Here is a 17,988-nt window from a genome sequence, read left to right as displayed (position 1 = left end):
TGTCCAATTTTGGTGAGCTTGTGCAAATTGTAGCCTCTTTTTCCTATTTGTAGTGGAGATGAGTGGTACCCGGTGGGGTCTTCTGCTGTTGTAGCCCATCCGCCTCAAGGTTGTACGTGTTGTGGCTTCACAAATGCTTTGCTGCATACCTCGGTTGTAACGAGTGGTTATTTCAGTCAAAGTTGCTCTTCTATCAGCTTGAATCAGTCGGCCCATTCTCCTCTGACCTCTAGCATCAACAAGGCATTTTCGCCCACAGGACTGCCGCATACTGGATGTTTTTCCCTTTTCACACCATTCTTTGTAAACCCTAGAAATGGTTGTGCGTGAAAATCCCAGTAACTGAGCAGATTGTGAAAAACTCAGACCGGCCCGTCTGGCACCAACAACCATGCCACGCTCAAAATTGCTTAAATCACCTTTCTTTCCCATTCAGACATTCAGTTTGGAGTTCAGGAGATTGTCTTGACCAGGACCACACCCCTAAATGCATTGAAGCAACTGCCATGTGATTGGTTGGTTAGATAATTGCATTAATGAGAAATTGAACAGGTGTTCCTAATAATTCTTTAGGTGAGTGTATAATGATTACATGCAATCAGAGCAGCATTCTGGCAACGACTTCCTGTCTTCTGAGCGCGATGCTGTGATAGTTTGTGTTTGTTTTGTAGTTCTTCATTTTTGGCAATACCTTCCTCTTTCCTGCACGGCTTACATTTGTGCCTGTGAAAACACCTTCGGTAGGGCAGGTGGGTCCATTAGAAATGAGCTTTGAATACAGTGCACCTTTCTTCCAAGTTTTTTCTGGAAGTATCAAAAAAGGTGCCAACAGGAGCAAGTTGCCAACAACTTGTGCTTGTTAATTTCTGATTATTAATATCAATCACACTTTATTATAAAATTAGACAGCAAACTTTACAGTGAAGTAAAGGTTTATTCATACAAGCAGGTATTGTCTGTTCCCAATTAGGGGAAATTCATTATTCGCTCTATAGGATTCTTTTTCACTACGAAGACAGTATATTTTCATAAGTTATTGTGACTTTTCCGTTCCAGTACATTCCAGCAGAGCAGAGACGATTGGTTGTTTTTTTATCTTTGGTGGAGCAATGTCACGATGGTGTTTGCAGTGCTGGCAATAATAATCCCCCAGGTGTGCTGTGAATAACACTGGCCTCTGCAAGGTACTTTGTGCCCTTTAATCTTGGCCTAATGTGCTCTTATACACAAGCCATTTACATACATCGTTATTTTAAACTATTTTGATTAATTAAGGCCTTGATCTGTGGACATTAAAACAGCTGGGATTATGAATCCATTAATGCTGCCTGTGTGTGGGAAGCGACTGCTCACCAAGCTGTCAGAAGACAAGCACTGTTTTTTTGTGAACCATTGCTGATTTGCTCAAAAAACAAACTAATTTAATTCTTCCTCTGCAATGTCCAATACAGTCTGGACCTCCATAAAACCTCTTATGCAGAAGCTCTGTGCTTGTTTTTAACCTTTAAGAAAGGAGAAAACAATGTTCGTCGTTTTCCCGGAGCAACATGGCACAAAGTCTCTACCGATTAATACTCTAGTTCGTGCTGAGTTTTGCCTAAACACAGTGGTTTCCATTTGCAGTCCAGCACCCCACATTAAAAGCATCGCCTCACTTAATCAATAGAACCACAACATGCAGAATGAATTTCCTAGCGAAGAGACCCCCCTGTGGTGTCCCTCTCCTGGCCACTGTACGTTGCCTGTAACTCATTATCAGCGACTGAATCTTGGAAATTCCTCACTAATTCTCCTGGTTAACTCTGATGATCTGAACAATGAGAGCCCTGCTTAGCACAGCGCTCACACTTGTAAACCCAGGGACTTTTATTTGATATCACTTTCACTTAAAGTCATGAAGAAAGAGTGAATCCCACAGAAAGCAAGTCTATAGTTAAGGCTGTCTATAATCTTTGAGACATATTCTTTAAAATGCCACCAAGGTAGCAGAACTAACATAGTTACTTAGTTTCAGTTATGAATTATCTTCCCATGTTGTGGCTTGTGTGTATCAGGGTATATGTGCATTTTGTGTAGCTTATCTAGTGTAATTAGAGGGCTGAATTCTGGCACTTTAAACAGAGTAAGCCCTGGAGAATGCCATGACAATAAAACCACATAGGAGCATGCACAAACAAACTGAAACCGTAATGAACTTCAGCATACATCGACGGGACAAGAGGGAACACCGCTAAATAAATAAATAAATACTCCTTTTTCATCCAGTCTTTGCATGGTCTACTTCTCAGCTATTGCATTCCCAGCAGATTGTTTTAGTGCGGTGGTGATTGCACCGGGTTAAACGTATCTTATTCTTCTCCTTTGGTCAGGTAAAAAGCCAGTTACATTTAGAAGTGAGCTGAGTGTCATCCTCATTGTGCCTCGGAGATTGAGCGCAGGGCCCCAGTGTTGTTGAGGTTGAAGCTGTTAGACGTAGCTCCAGGAAGTGTCTTGGATTTCAGCTCCTTCTCTCGTCTTATTTCCTGTTGCCATGGCAGCCCTGCAGCCGCGGCGGGCTGGACAGGAATACTGAGAGGCAGCGAGCGGCGCCGCAGTGACAGCGCTGCCGAGGGCCCATGCTGGACGCTTTCTTTGCTAACATGTCCTTCCACCAAGCCAGACCCAAGGCCGTGCCTCGCACTCTGATAGAGGAAATTGTGCAAAAACCCCTTTGCCGGATTTACAGAATACCGTTGGTTGTAAAAAACAGTCCTGATGATGCGCTTCCACACTGTGCTGCTGTTGCTCAGAGGTCAGCAGTGTCACACACACTGATATCACATGCAAATTAATATTTGACATTCCAATAAAAATACAAACATTAGAGGCTGTTTAGAAGGTTTGGTACCTGCTTGGGGATGAGAAAGAAGAAAGAAAGAAAGAAAGAAAGAAAGAAAGAAAGAAAGAAAGAAAGAAAGAAAGAAAGAAAGAGAAAGAAAGGAAAGAAAACTCATAACAAAATGTATTTTATGGGAATCCTACATAAATTTAGAAGTCTGGGTTTAAAGGAATCTTTTATTCAAAAACTGGAAATAGAAACGCTTTACATGACCATGAGTTTTGCATCCGGACTACAATGTCAAAAATGATTTGTTTCTGCAGAGACATCATAGCTTGAGGAACACAGAGATTTGAAAGTTGATATTATTGTGTTGGACAGGCTTTGACATAAACATAAATGGTGATTTGCTCTGTTACTGCTATAATGTCCCTACAGAAACAAGTCATTTTTGACATTGTAGTCCGGATGCAAAGATGGTCAGACAGAGCCGTGTCAGTCATAGAAAGAAAAATAAACAATGAATGACGGAGTGAGTCTTTTCAGAAATATGTATTTCAATCTTTCGTGCAAGTGACAGATGGAAGTATTCCTATAAATTTGTATTTTATAAAGCATTTGTAAGCTAGCAATCATTTTGAATGTAATAAATATAGGTATTTATCCTTTGACCCTTGCAGTCAAAAACTAGGGGACATCTCTCTTGCCAACTGACCAAGTTTTTATTATATAATATTAGTATATAATGCCTTCCCTAGGTAACCACACAGTTGTACATTATGAGTGTATGGGGATTCATATTTTTAATGTCTAATGGTTATTAAAATTGTTTAAAATTGTTTTAAACGTTTGCATGTTCAGTTAGAAAATTTAGATTTAAATTATAATAAATCCTAAACAGGCAAATGTGTGACCCAAAAAACTGTACAGCCTGAAATAAAATCTTACTGTCCCACAGAAACCGAGTGCACCATATTCAAAGTGCAATGTGAATGAAGCATTAAATACCATAATAAATAGCATACATGCAAACGTTGTTGATTAGATGTTGATAACACTGTTTGAATGGCAGCTGTAAGACTTTATATCCAAATATATATAGTGAAATATCTTGAGACATTGTCTCCTCTACCTCTTGTGTGAAGAAGGATCAAATCCGTGCATCCAAACAGTGCACTTCTAGGTTTATGCGTTTTTAGACCAGCAGCTGAGGCAATGAGAGCTAATAGTTTTTGAAAGGATCGCCAAAATGAAAACATATAGGTTTGTGTTCAGAGCTCCAAATAATGTTACAGCTGTGAGACGAATAAATGTCAAGCATATCGACATTGTTGACAGTAATTTTGTATTTGTAGTCTGTATCACAGTCGTGTAAGTTTTCTTGTTTGTTCATTGTATAGTGGGGTCAACTTTCCTCTGAAATTATTGTTCAACTACTTGTCTTTAAAGGGGGAAAACACTACAATAGTGGGCATTTAGCACAATTAGGCAGATACTATAATACATTTAGTTATCTGATAGATGCAAAGATAAATAAATATTCACAGATATGGGATGACAGGTGAAGTACATTTAATATACTGTCTACATACTATTGTCCAAAAGAACATATATGTCATCAACACTCTTTTGCTTCAGAAGCGATTCTCTCAATTCCCTCTAACCCTGTGCCGGATTATTCCTGTCTTTAGCTTGTTTTGTTTCTCCCAACTGTAACTCCGAAAGACTGAGCGCACGGCACGAGCATCATCTGCTTGTCTGGCCTGCCAAACCCCATTCTGCTCTGAAGACAATAAAAGCCACTCTGGCATTCGACGCCACACTATTATTGCACAAAGTAATTTCTAATGTTATTTATGACCATTTTCAAATAAAAGTTATGAAGGTAACAGCAGCACTGCAGCCCAAGACTCTTTCCTGAGTGTGTCGCTGACTGGTTTTGTGTGTCTACTGCCCTAGCTGTGAAATATGGACCGAGAGACTGGTGCCCAACTTCCAAAGAGTCATATTTGCATAGTGAACTGCCAAGGAAAGGCAGTGAACTTAAACATTCTTAGTAAGGAGTCAAATTTCACACGCCACTGTAATGCTATTTAATCAGGAAGTCAAGATTTAAAAATATATAACAAAGTTCCTCTACATGAGTGTTTGCGGCTTTAAAACAAATGTCATATCTAGCATCGACTTTGCTGAATATGTCTATTCTTTTTAGACTCAGGGAGTGCCTACAGCATCGGAAAGGTATTTGAATATCTCTGTGTCTGGGGATCCGTGTCTGAAACCGTCTGCAAGGGAGTTAGCAGTGAGTATTAAACCACATCTTTGTAGTTGTCTCATTGAAGCCGGCATGAGCTGTTATTATGGTCATTTGTGTCAGTAAAGGGCCCCTAGAGAAATGGTGTCAGAGACCCTGATAATATGCCGGATGCAGTCAATACGAAGATGACTCCTTTCATTGGAGTTCTTATTTTATTTGCTTGTTTCTTGACGCTTTACATTTGAAATCCAGGGATCACTGCAAAAGTAAAAGTCACTGTTTTACCAGAAGATATATTATCTGAACCCACATCGATTTCATGTGAAATCTCCGAGGCACCTGATTTACACTGCCATTTCCTCTGTTCCAAGATGATATCACCTTTCAGTGGTGAAATGAAAAAGATAAAAAAAAAAGTAAAGAAAGAAGTAGGAAATCAACTCATTCAATCAAAACAAGCAACAGAAATAAAGAAATGCATCCATATTCAGTTTAATTTCATTATTTAATGCACACTTTAAGTTATTAATAGGAGAAGCATTAATGGCTTGTGTTTTGTATGTATTTTAAATTAATGTTTTTTCCCTGCAGGAGTGACTCAACTGCACTTTATTTACAACATCATTACTCTGACTCTTCTTAAACAGGTTTATGTCCCAGCTGAAGTATTAATAATTTAAATACACAACACCACTTTTTTTAGCTAGTCTTTTTTTAAAGCAGACCTCTACAGTATCTTATATATCCCATATATGGAAACACTGCCCGCTGTGTAGTATTTTATATTTATTTATATTTCTCTATGTATTCCAAATACACTGTATATGCAACATATTTTCCATATATAAAAATACAAATCTTCAATACAGGAGCAGATCTGTAGGCAAGATCCTGGCTCTAAACCCTGCTGAGTATGGAGTCCTGTGTCTGGCGGCCTCTGTGATGACCTGTGAAACCCCCAGCCTGATATGAATTGGACTGATCTATTGACCCGATGCTGGTGTAGCTGTCATTAACTATATAAATGATAATTTTATTGATATTTCTGAAACCAGGGAGACAGAATCTCCAAGAGCTCCAGTATTCAGCCACAGTTCCGCAGTTTATGGAGTAGATCTGATTATCCTCATATGGTCAAACAAATACATTTCCCTGATTTCAAAATCCCTTGGTAAAACTGAAATAATTAACCACATATGTATACACATTTTTGCCAGAATCTTCTCTATTTCAACATAACTCTTATTAAATATGTCTACAACAATGCTACATCAACAATCTGACAATCTCTCCAAACCTCTTTACGGCAACTCTTGAAGAAGTGTTCGAGACTTTGGACTGGGAAGAAAAAGGAAATGACTTAAACAGAGCTTATTTGAACAACTTTAAATTTTCCCATGTTTGCAAAAACACCTGAAGACCTGCAGCTTCATGTCACAGCTGAGGGGGTTCAGTGTGAAAGACTGAACCACTACACCACCTCGATTGCAGCCCCCTGCGAATTCCCTCCCCGGGCAGCTCGATCGGACCCCAAGACACAACAGCAGGAGGTAAGTAATGACATGCACAGGGCACAAAGGCTGTGCAAAACAAATAACAAAATAAACAGAATCAGGGAAGATCACAAAGGCAATAAATACACTAGATAAATCCTAACTAAAACCCGCCTTTAATATTCGTGGCACATAAAAGACTAAAATACCCTAACCTAAAGAACATAGATAAATAATAATAATGGATCTAATAAAACACACTATCAATATAAAACTAATCTTCCCATGATGTAAACTGTCACACTAAGTAGTAACAGATTCAGAGTCGTCTCTCCCAGAGATGCTCAAATATAGTGAGAGAAACTTGCAACCAGGGATACTGTTAATTAACTTCTGTCTCATCAGGTAGCAGCCACACCACCAACCACCTACAGGTAAGTGAGATGCCTGCTCCGCGACGCAGTTTCTCTTCGGTGCCTCCAGCTGTGCAGGTGACAGTAATCAAGGAGGGGAAATGGGGAAGTCCATGTGGGAATGCAGCCGGGCGGCATATGGTTGGCTGTTAACTTAAATTACATAGCTGAAGCAATAAACCAATTCAAATACAAGGAATAAAGAATAAAAGAAACCAAAACAAGGTTATTAATAAGTGTAAATAACAAAGAAAAACAGTAAAATAAGATAATTTAGTGCACACAATAATGAATAGTGAAAAAGAACCCAACAAACCATAACTAAATAATAAGTGATTAAGGACAGTCTTGCCCCGCTCGTGACATTCAATTTCAAGAACTCTCAAATGCGAGTGAGTAACTGACCTACAACCTGAGTGAAAGCCAAGCTGTGTTAAATCTGAAGAGATGCATACTATCAAGTACTCACTTATGGGTGTGAAACCTGTTCACTTCATGCAAAAATGGGACAGACACAAAGGAGTATGGAAAGATGTCTGCTTGGAATAACAAGAATAGATGGAAAAGAAATGAATGGATCCGAGAACAAACCAAAATGTGTGACATCATTGAAAGAGTGAAAATGTTAAAATGGCAATGGGCCGGACACTCTTGCAAGAAGAACATATCAAAGATGGACTAAGGAAGTTATTGAATTGATCCCAAGAGATTAAAAAGATCTAGGAGATGACCACATTAAAGATGGGAAGATGTGCAGGTGTGACATGGACAACAGAAGCTGTGGATTGAAGCCAGAAGAAAGATCTTGGGGAGCCTCGGTCCAGCAGTGGATTGATATAGGCTGACGGTGATGCTGATGATGATATATATCGAAGGGTTTGCAAACAAATTAAGTGATAATTAAGGATGTATGTTATTTTTAGTGGAGAATGAGAACAAGTCCCCTTGGTCTGTCTTATCTTGGTTGTGTCATGTGACCCAGCAGTCCCAGCACAGCATCTTGTACATTTTGGATGAATCCCTGTGCACTGCATACAAAAGCTTTAGCTAGCAAATGTTAACCATCACTGCTCAGTGTAATAAAGGCATCTCCTCACACTGTATCAGTATGAAATCTATTGTGTCACTGTGTTCTGGTGCATGAACAGAATACCAGCTGCAATCCTTATGGTTTATTCCTTTCAAGCTTTCCTAGAGATGTACTCGAGTCAACCATTGTCCACAGAGGCCAGAGGGGGTCAGCTCTTGCGATTTGTCATTATAACTCGTGCCCTTCAGCCCTGCAATAAGTCTATCTCTGGCTCTGCAACCTCCTCAAAGGTATCCAAGTCTGAGAAATGACCAGCACCCCTGGATATCCCAGCAGCTGAAATGGTAAAAGATTTTGTGATTAAACTTACATTACACAGAGTCTGCTGCGGTATAATGAGAAGCACCAGACAGGTAAATTCAATAGAATAATTATGAAACATTGAACTTTTTCCAGTTAAAATTTGACTGACTTATTTGTTGCTACATAATCAAAAGATGCCTTTGATTGAAACCTCCATGAAACAGAAACAGTTGGGAGCAAAAGGGTGTCCTTATTGTGCAGGACTGTGGCATCTAATCTGCAGTAATCTATCTCCTCCACCTTCGGTTTTGAAATTATAGCTGCTGATGTTATTTGTGTTTCAGGGGGCTGGTCTGCAGGCAGGGAGCCCAACTCTCAGACTAACCTGAGCTGCACAGGTCTGTCTAGTGTGTTCAAACAGAAAGCCATTGTATCCCAGGCACAGCTGGCCCACGTATGTAAATACAGACAAATGAGTTTCTCAAGAGTAATTGCAGTTGAAGCAGCAAAATAAATTACAGCATATAGCTTTTATTTAAAAAAAAAAAAGAATGGGTTATTCTGTGTATTTAGAACTAAAGGCACTAAGGTTTATGATGAGATTTGTACACGTGTATATGTGGAATTATAATTTTCTTGAAATATAAACATCTTATTTTCTTTAAGATGGCCATGTTCTTCTGCTGTTTGGTGCAGAATGCTAGAATCAGGATGAGGGGAATTCCCTTACAAAACTGCATTTTTCTAATAAATAATACCTGTTAGAAAGATGTTATACAACAGAGGTGGAATGGGTCCCTACAAGAAGTTTATCCAAAGGTCAAACTAAGGGTTTAGGAGAAGGAACACCATTCCTTTTGTGATTAATTATATCCCATTTTCAGATGTGTTCCCCCGTGTCACTGATGTCGATGTGATATTGTATGTTCTGTATGGTCTGCTATAGTATTCTATTGCATGGTGTGGTGCAGTACGGTGTTGAAGAGCATGCTACACTGTGTTGTGGTTTGGTATTTAGTGACAAAACTGTGTGTATTATCAGCCTTTGTGAGCGGCTTTCTCCAGCAGAGCTCCATCACTGCTGCTCGGCTGCGCGCTGCCCTCCCTGTCCTGTCTCCGGTGGCGCATCACTCATTTCCCACGAAGAAGCCTGGCTCTGCCTGCCTTGTGCGGTGCTGACAGGGCCAGGCTCTGTGTCGTTAAAGGCTCGGCTCCGTCGTCTCGCAGACAGAGTTCATTGCGGTGCCCCGCTGGTTTGTGGATGTATTGTCAGTGTAATTAAGCTGGTCCACCGTTTTCCACAGCAGCCCGGCAGGAGGGAGGAGACTCGCTCAGGGTATCCCTGGGGAGCACAGCAGCTGCAGGCGGCCATGATACAAACTGATGAATCGCCAGGAACATGGTTTGAACTCACATCGGGGCGTGGGTGGTGTGTGTGTGTCTGTGTGTCTTGAGCGGCTCTGCCCTCAGACAGCTGTCGGTCAGACCAATTTCTGTCAAAAGAAAGAAAATTCAATAAAATGGGAATCTGACCTGTTGATCAATAATCTAGAACCAGAATCAGTGTTGGAAATCTTTCCTTGTCGTTTTCTCCAACATATCCATTATTTATTATTATTTCTAATGATGAGCTATTTTATTTAAATGGATATAACCGTATTGTTATCCATGCCCCTTAAACACCAACACAACTGGCAGGCCTGCAGGTGTGTCTGACTGTGAAAGCGAGCGCAGTGCCCCCGAAATTCAGCGTGTGGTAGCAGCTACTGTCGAGCTGCTGCTTTGAAACCTCACATTACTCATTAAACACAATGTTGTGCGAGGGCTTGAGCACAGAAACAAAGAGAATTAGGCTTTCATGGTATGACAAAAGAAGGAGGCAATATTTCATTGGCCCCCTGTTGCTTGTCAAGTTTCATTACCAGAAATGTTGTGTTTGGGCATGCTGTGGTATTTCTGAAGTACATGCATATGAATAAACCCTCGAAAAATTAAAGTGCTGACATCCCCACGAAATAGAGTTGTATACAGAAAAAAACAAAAGAGGGTTTCATGCTTTTTTCTTTTGGAGGGGAGGGAAACATCACGCTGGCCTCCGCACTCATCAGGCCTGGCATCTCCTCGACACACACGGTCAAGCTGCCTGCAGGCAACACCCCAGTGCTCTCCAAGAAACCACCCACCTGGGGTGCTTACATATTGCTATTAAAGTATATAATTCACATTCTAGTCCAGACCAAACATGCACAGCTTTTTCAAATTAAATTGCAATGTCAGCGCAGGGCTTATCTGTGTCAGATAAAAGTAAATTAGATCTAATGTGAAGCCTTTTAATATCCCATTTGTAATGCAATGGAAAAAAACTAATTAATATATATATATGAGTGTGTGTGCACGTGTGTGGTGTGTCCTATCTTCTTGTCTGAACTGAAACAGTGTCATAAATCTTACAGTCAGATCCCTTTGCAGGTTTATTCACAACGCCGCAAGTATAAACAATTAATTTGGTTTCAAAAATCTTGGCGCGTTTGCAAGTTGCCTCGTTTGACCTGGCGCTGTGAGTAGAAAATCATCAGAAGACCTTTGTCTCCCTCTTGTGGGGAAGATACGAACTAGATGTGCCATTGTCCAGAGAAGCACTGATGCATTTCAAATTTAAACCGTTGTTATACATTTCACATCTCAGCTAGAAAAGACATTTCTGCCATATGATTTTGTGAAGTGAACTAGACTTGCTTTCGTATTTAACGATGGGTTCCCCCTTCCCTCATACGGTGACAGCATCGTATAGAAATAAAGAAAACCCACTCAGGCTGTTATGACTTATGTTTGACTATAACTTTTCTGTCACTGCATCTCGATGGATATTCCTGTTCGTATCAATCAAAGGTAGTCCACAATGCTGGAATAATTAATTTACAGGATTAAGCTCGTTAGATAGATATGCAGAAATATAGCCTGTGATGCTTGAAATGGGACCTGCACAACGAAACTGCACAATTGCACCCTCTACCGAGACTCCGCAGTACTGCATCCCACTGCTGGACCTCAACACCATTTATTGTTTTTTTCTGGACCTGATTGAGATTTTGAGACATAAAATATTACAATATTTAATATAAATATCGTGTAAAGTTAAACGTTACAATTAATGCTAATTCAAGGTAGATAAAACATGTTTAAGCATGCATTACTATGTTGACTATTACTGTTGATATAACTATTCACTTAATTAATCAATGAAAAGCAAACCTGTCAAATGAGTATTTTGAAAAGCAGAATTATTTATCTGTTAGTTGCAACACAAGTGCCTGTCTTCAAGCTTGATTTTTAAACAGCTGGGGTTCCCTGGGTTTGTGTTAAATTATTCTGCCACTAGATGGACTCATTGAATCATCTTGGAGAAATGGGAATTCAGTGCGAATGATCCCAGTCAGACAGAGACTCAGAAACCTGATGAGACACTGGAACAAACAAACAAGTGACATTCAAACGATTTCATCTGGCCACTGACTTAAAATACATGTTTTCATTGGCCCTTACTTCATTCCTCCCAATGTACACTCACCTTGCAAGACAAAACTTTTGAGTGTAACATAAAAGCAAAATTAGAATTAATAATTTTGCAATCCTTACCATGGCCCTGCTGCATTACACTAAAATTGTATACAGTATTTTTGGTATTTCAATTTAAATAATAAAGATTGTAACTAAATAAGAGAAAAAATAGTAGGCAAGTTATTATTGAGTAATATTATTTATAGGCCGCTATGTCAAATATTCCAGAAGACACTTAGAACAGGGGATGTGTCAACTGACTGGAAGACGGCAAATGTCAAACCAATCCACAAGAAAGGGGACAAAACTGAGCCAGGAAATTACAGACCAATCAGTCTCGCCTGCATTACTTAAAATGTTGGAAAAATGATTAGAGGAGCATCTCAATGAAAACCATATTCTTGGAGATAGTCAGCATGGGTTTAGACGAGGCAGATCATGTAATTTTTTGAACACACAACTGCAGCTGTAGATCACGTGAAAGCATATGATATGATATACTTAGATTTTCAAAAAGCTTTAGATAAGATTCCACACCAAAGACTGATCCTCAGATTGGAAGCTGTAGGCATTCAGGGTAATGTAAGTAGATGGATTATTAACTGGTTGATGTTTAGGATACAGAGGGTGTCGATTAGAGGAGTCGCTTCTAACTGGAGTGAGGCTGTTAGTGGAGTTCCACAGGGATCAGTACTAGGGCCTTTGCTTTTTCTAATCTACACTCACCTAAAGGATTATTAGGAACACCATACTAATACTGTGTTTGACCCCCTTTCGCCTTCAGAACTGCCTTAATTCTACGTGGCATTGATTCAACAAGGTGCTGAAAGCATTCTTTAGAAATGTTGGCCCATATTGATAGGATAGCATCTTGCAGTTGATGGAGATTTGTGGGATGCACATCCAGGGCACGAAGCTCCCGTTCCACCACATCCCAAAGATGCTCTACTGGGTTGAGATCTGGTGACTGTGGGGGCCAGTTTAGTACAGTGAACTCATTGTCATGTTCAAGAAACCAATTTGAAATGATTCGACCTTTGTGACATGGTGCATTATCCTGCTGGAAGTAGCCATCAGAGGATGGGTACATGGTGGTCATAAAGGAATGGACATGGTCAGAAACAATGCTCAGGTAGGCCGTGGCATTTAAACGATGCCCAATTGGCACTAAGGGGCCTAAATTGTGCCAAGAAAACATCCCCCACACCATTACACCACCACCACCAGCCTGCACAGTGGTAACAAGGCATGATGGATCCATGTTCTCATTCTGTTGACGCCAAATTCTGACTCTACCATCTGAATGTCTCAACAGAAATCGAGACTCATCAGACCAGGCAACATTTTTCCAGTCTTCAACTGTCCAATTTTGGTGAGCTTGTGCAAATTGTAGCCTCTTTTTCCTATTTGTAGTGGAGATGAGTGGTACCCGGTGGGGTCTTCTGCTGTTGTAGCCCATCCGCCTCAAGGTTGTACGTGTTGTGGCTTCACAAATGCTTTGCTGCATACCTCGGTTGTAACGAGTGGTTATTTCAGTCAAAGTTGCTCTTCTATCAGCTTGAATCAGTCGGCCCATTCTCCTCTGACCTCTAGCATCAACAAGGCATTTTCGCCCACAGGACTGCCGCATACTGGATGTTTTTCCCTTTTCACATCATTCTTTGTAAACCCTAGAAATGGTTGTGCGTGAAAATCCCAGTAACTGAGCAGATTGTGAAATACTCAGACCGGCCCGTCTGGCACCAACAACCATGCCACGCTCAAAATTGCTTAAATCACCTTTCTTTCCCATTCAGACATTCAGTTTGGAGTTCAGGAGATTGTCTTGACCAGGACCACACCCCTAAATGCATTGAAGCAACTGCCATGTGATTGGTTGGTTAGATAATTGCATTAATGAGAAATTGAACAGGTGTTCCTAATAATCCTTTAGGTGAGTGTATATTAATGATCTGGACTCATGATGGATGCAGGTGGTACTAAAATAGGTGGCTCAGCAGATACAATCTCGGCAGCACAGGTTATTCAAAGGGATTCAGATAATATTAAGTTGTGGGCCGACACCTGGCAGATGAAATTCAATGTGGACAAGTGCAAGGTATTACATGCAGGTAACAAAAATGTCCACTATAATTACACTATGGGAGGAATAGAAATAGATGAAGTAACGCATGAGAAAGACCTAGGAGTCTATGTGGACTCCTCACTTTCTCCATCCAAACAATGTGGGGAAGCAATAAAAAAGGCAAACAGACTGCTAGGGTATATTGTCAAAAGTGTAGAATTGCACTAGTTAGAGCTCATCTGGATACTGTGGACAGTTCTGGGCTCCACACTTCAAGAAAGATATCGCTGCTCTAGAGGCAGTTCAGAGGAGAGCAACCAGACTTATTCCAGGTCTGAAGGGAATGTCCTACTGAGAGACTGAGGAACTGAACCTTTTCACCCTGGAACAGAGGAGACTACGTGGGGACTTGATCCAAGTCTTCAAAATCATGAAAGGCATCGACCACATCAAACCAGAGGAGCTTTTCCAGATCAGCAGGGACACACGCATCCGGGGACACAAATGGAAATTGGGCTTCAAGGCATTCAAGATGGAAAACAGGAGACACTTCTTCACACAGAGAGTTGTCACAATCTGGAACAAACTCCCCAGCGATGTGGTAGATGCTGAAAATTTGGGAACATTTAAAAATAGACTGGATAGGATCCTTGGATCACTCAGATATTAATGGACACCAAATGAGCACAATGGGTCAAATGGCCTCCTCTCGTTTGTAAACTTTCTTATGTTCTTATGTTCTTAATATGTGTGTAATATAGAGAGATATATATTCCAATAGAATTATATTTTACTTTGGGTATAAACACGAAAAGATGAACACACTAAACACAACAACACCAGCAAACCTTTCATAAACAGTTCAGCTGGCCCTGTCTCAGCCACTCACAGTGTTAGAGCTTCTGCCAGTGACTTGTCCCTTCAAACAGCACAGTTTAGGATCTCAAGGGACTTTGTGCACATGGAAGGAGACTGTCGTAAAGGTGCGTAATGAAGGGGTTTTTAGACCAGCCAATATTCCTCCCTCTGGTCTTTCTTTTATCATGCATCTGTGTGTCCTAGATACTGCAGAAGTGACACATTTTTTCAATCTCAACATCTGCCAAGGGCACCTGTAACTATGGGCTAAACCTGTCAGTGCTGTTTGCATCAGTCCGAAATTAGAATCAAATCGTGCTTACCTACAGGAAATGACACGCATGGCTGCACCCCGATCCCCAGGCCCTGCTTGGACAAAACACCTGTAGTATCAACTACCTTCAGTATTAATTAAGGATACCTCTCTCCTCACAATAGGGTATTGGCATCACTGTATTGCGGAGTGCAATATTTTGATTTCTACAAGACCGCTTTATGTTGTTTAACTGCATGTTTTGCACTAATGAACATTTGTGCAGTTCCCCGAAAATATACAATTCAGTTGTGTTATTGAATGCCAGTCACCTAGGCAGAATAATTGAAAAATCAATACAATACAAATGTAGCTAAGGGTGTTGTATGTAACTGATTGATAGTTCAGCATACACATGGAGAGAGACAATTGCTGTCTTAGGTCTTTACTGCACAGAAATCACCTGCAAAAAGATTATCCAGGCAATTATGTGTGTGTGTGTGTGTGTTTTCTCTAGCCCTGCTGAACTTGATACATGGCTTTTATTGATCACACTAACAGAAAAACAGTAGGAGCCACTCAAAATGTATAGTCCACTACCTTAAATCCAAATACTTTTTTTATTATTCTTCCACAACAATCAATGTGTTTAAAAGCGAGACATTCATGTGTTGACAGTAAGGAAACGATATCCCACCCCACAGACTTAAAATGAATCCGTTTCTACATCAATCACGGCATCTATCTGGTTAAAATATAGAAATGAATACCCTGAACACGACGCGCAGGTCCGCCAGCAGGGGGCGTCTGAACACCTTCCCGAGCGCAGAACCCGTGCAGAGGTACCTTTGTTCCGGACGTGACGTGACGTCGCGCCGCGCCGCTGAATCCACCTGCCGGCCGGGCGGCGCAACCTCGCACGCCGAGACTCCCGTCCACACTGCTGCTGAGCGCCGGAGCGGCCGGTCGTGTGCGGGACTTTGCGTGAAGTTTGTGCGTTTCCACCGGTTGGACCCCGAAGTTGTGGAGGACGGCGCGGGAGGATGGCTCTGAGCGCGGGCTGTGCGCGCTGTGTGTGCGCGCTGCTGCTGGCAGGTGAGTCCGGCAGTTTGTCCGGAGCTGGACGGGGCGACGGGCGGGCGGCTGTTGAATGGCGCGACGGAAAACGAGCAGGAAAGTTTCTCTGTCCCTCGGCAGCGCCTGGGATCTACACACACGCGCTCTGTTTCCCTAAAGACACACGGGTGGATAATGTCCCGTTTATACACGTCTATGATTTACACGCTGTACCGGATTGTAACCCTCGCTTTGACGTGGGAAGAATCCCGTGCGCTGTGTAGCGCAGGTGTGCGCAGTGCTGCGCAGGTTTGCGAAATCCCAGCGCTCCCATTGGCGGAGCCGCGCAGACCTGCGGACAGCTGCGCTCCACAGACGCGACGCTCGTCTTAAACGTGCTCCGCTGGATCACTAAGCCCGGGGGCTGCGGCGCCGGACACCGCGCTTACGGGTTATTTCCAAGTATTTGCGCTAAAAAAGTGTCCGGCGCTGCAGGTCACTGGCTGCGGGTTTGAACGCCTTCACTCTCGCATTGGAGCCGCCAACCGATATCAGAAGTAAAACTAAACTGCAGTTTAAGGTCCGTTTTGTTGTGCCATTCGCTTTACAAACAATAGCCCCCCGGCTCACGGTGCTGTTGCGCAGTGTGTACCGTCTGCCACTGACGCCGTGCTGACTCCCGTCCCGCCCGCGGGATTCACTTTGAAAGCATAACATCATTAATTCAAGCATCGCACTTCTGTCTCTGGAGTTACCCCCTGCCCCGGCTAAAATAAATACAATGTTAATTAGCCCAGGAGAGAAGCTGGGGGGAGCAGTGACTTTGAGGTGCTGGTGAATGATAAAGCGGTGATAACCGCGCTGGAGAAGCGGGCTGTGCGGGTCCACTGTCCCGGCCGCTAAAGCAATTAAACGGGCGAGCTTTGAGCCTGGGAGCCTCGGAGGTTTAAAAGTGCTCCATAATCCCATCCACAGCGCCGCTGGACTCCAGTCACATCCGAGGTGACTTGTAAAGCAGTCTTTACCAACATTGTCACCCTTTTTTTTGTTCCTTAAAACTATTGTGTGGACCTCCCATAGGATTTATAATTATAATTTCTTTCCCAGAGAGACAAGGGGCTTTGTGTGCAAGATATAAGTAATGCATATGTTTGACTGACAGCACCTTGATTGTAGTCCAACTTGGTGTTTAAAACGAGTCTACCTTCTGAATATATTCTGTTTTAACTCAGTGTTTGTAATCCATCCAGGCTTTGTGAGGCTGATAGGAGGGGTAATTATAGGTAGTTTCATCCACATTATGATTCTTCGGTCACTGCTTCCCTTTCTCAAAACCATAGGTAATCTAATCTTCCCAGGTGAGAACTGATGTTTCTTTGTTAATGTGCTGCTGAGTGTGAGTTTGGCAAAGGAGCTTGTGTTCATTGTGCATTGCGAAAGGGTATCAACGGCACGTTTAACCCACCATGTGCTTCAGAAATCTGCCTTGTCTTTCCATCATTACCGTGCTGTGGTGTCGGGGTCTGAGGTAGTGGCTGTAATCTCTGCAAGCCCACTGTCTGGAGCGCCCACTGTAAACAGAGGGATGTGAGTAGCTTTAAGTAGCCGGTGGATTTAGGGATGATAGTTATTCATGCTTGTGTTAGGGACAGGGGGGTTTGTACACCAGACAGGCTACTACCTCTACCAGCAGAAAGACTGTATACCCATATTTACCACACTAAAGTCTTCCACCCTGAAATCACTGATGCTCATCTCTTGTGCGTGAGAACTGGTACAGCAGCTAGCAGACTGCTTACTACCTGATTTCTGAGACCAATACTTGTGCTGTGACATTTACCCCGTCTAAAAAAAAAAAAAAATTGGGCTAGTAAATTGGTGCTT

General features: G+C 41.9%; 1 protein-coding gene across 2 annotated transcripts in view; it reads left to right on the top strand.

Moving 5' to 3' along the window:
• Positions 1-15,957: 15,957 nt before the first annotated feature.
• The window catches only part of cxadr (CXADR Ig-like cell adhesion molecule), a 50,838-nt gene continuing 48,807 nt past the window's right edge, over positions 15,958-17,988 (top strand). Inside the window, exon 1 of one of the 2 annotated variants that reach the window (XM_066699550.1) lies at positions 15,958-16,143. In XM_066699550.1, the coding sequence (XP_066555647.1) occupies positions 16,092-16,143 (52 nt within the window). In that variant the 5' untranslated portion in view covers positions 15,958-16,091. The remainder of the gene's footprint in view (positions 16,144-17,988) is intronic. The other variant, XM_066699552.1, reaches the window with a different exon arrangement.

The sequence above is a fragment of the Amia ocellicauda genome, chromosome 3 (genome assembly GCF_036373705.1).
Source record: "Amia ocellicauda isolate fAmiCal2 chromosome 3, fAmiCal2.hap1, whole genome shotgun sequence".
Classification (NCBI taxonomy): Eukaryota; Metazoa; Chordata; class Actinopteri; order Amiiformes; family Amiidae; genus Amia; species Amia ocellicauda.
The sequence above is the reverse complement of the archived record's forward strand: the minus strand, read 5'-3'. Positions and strand labels throughout refer to the sequence as shown.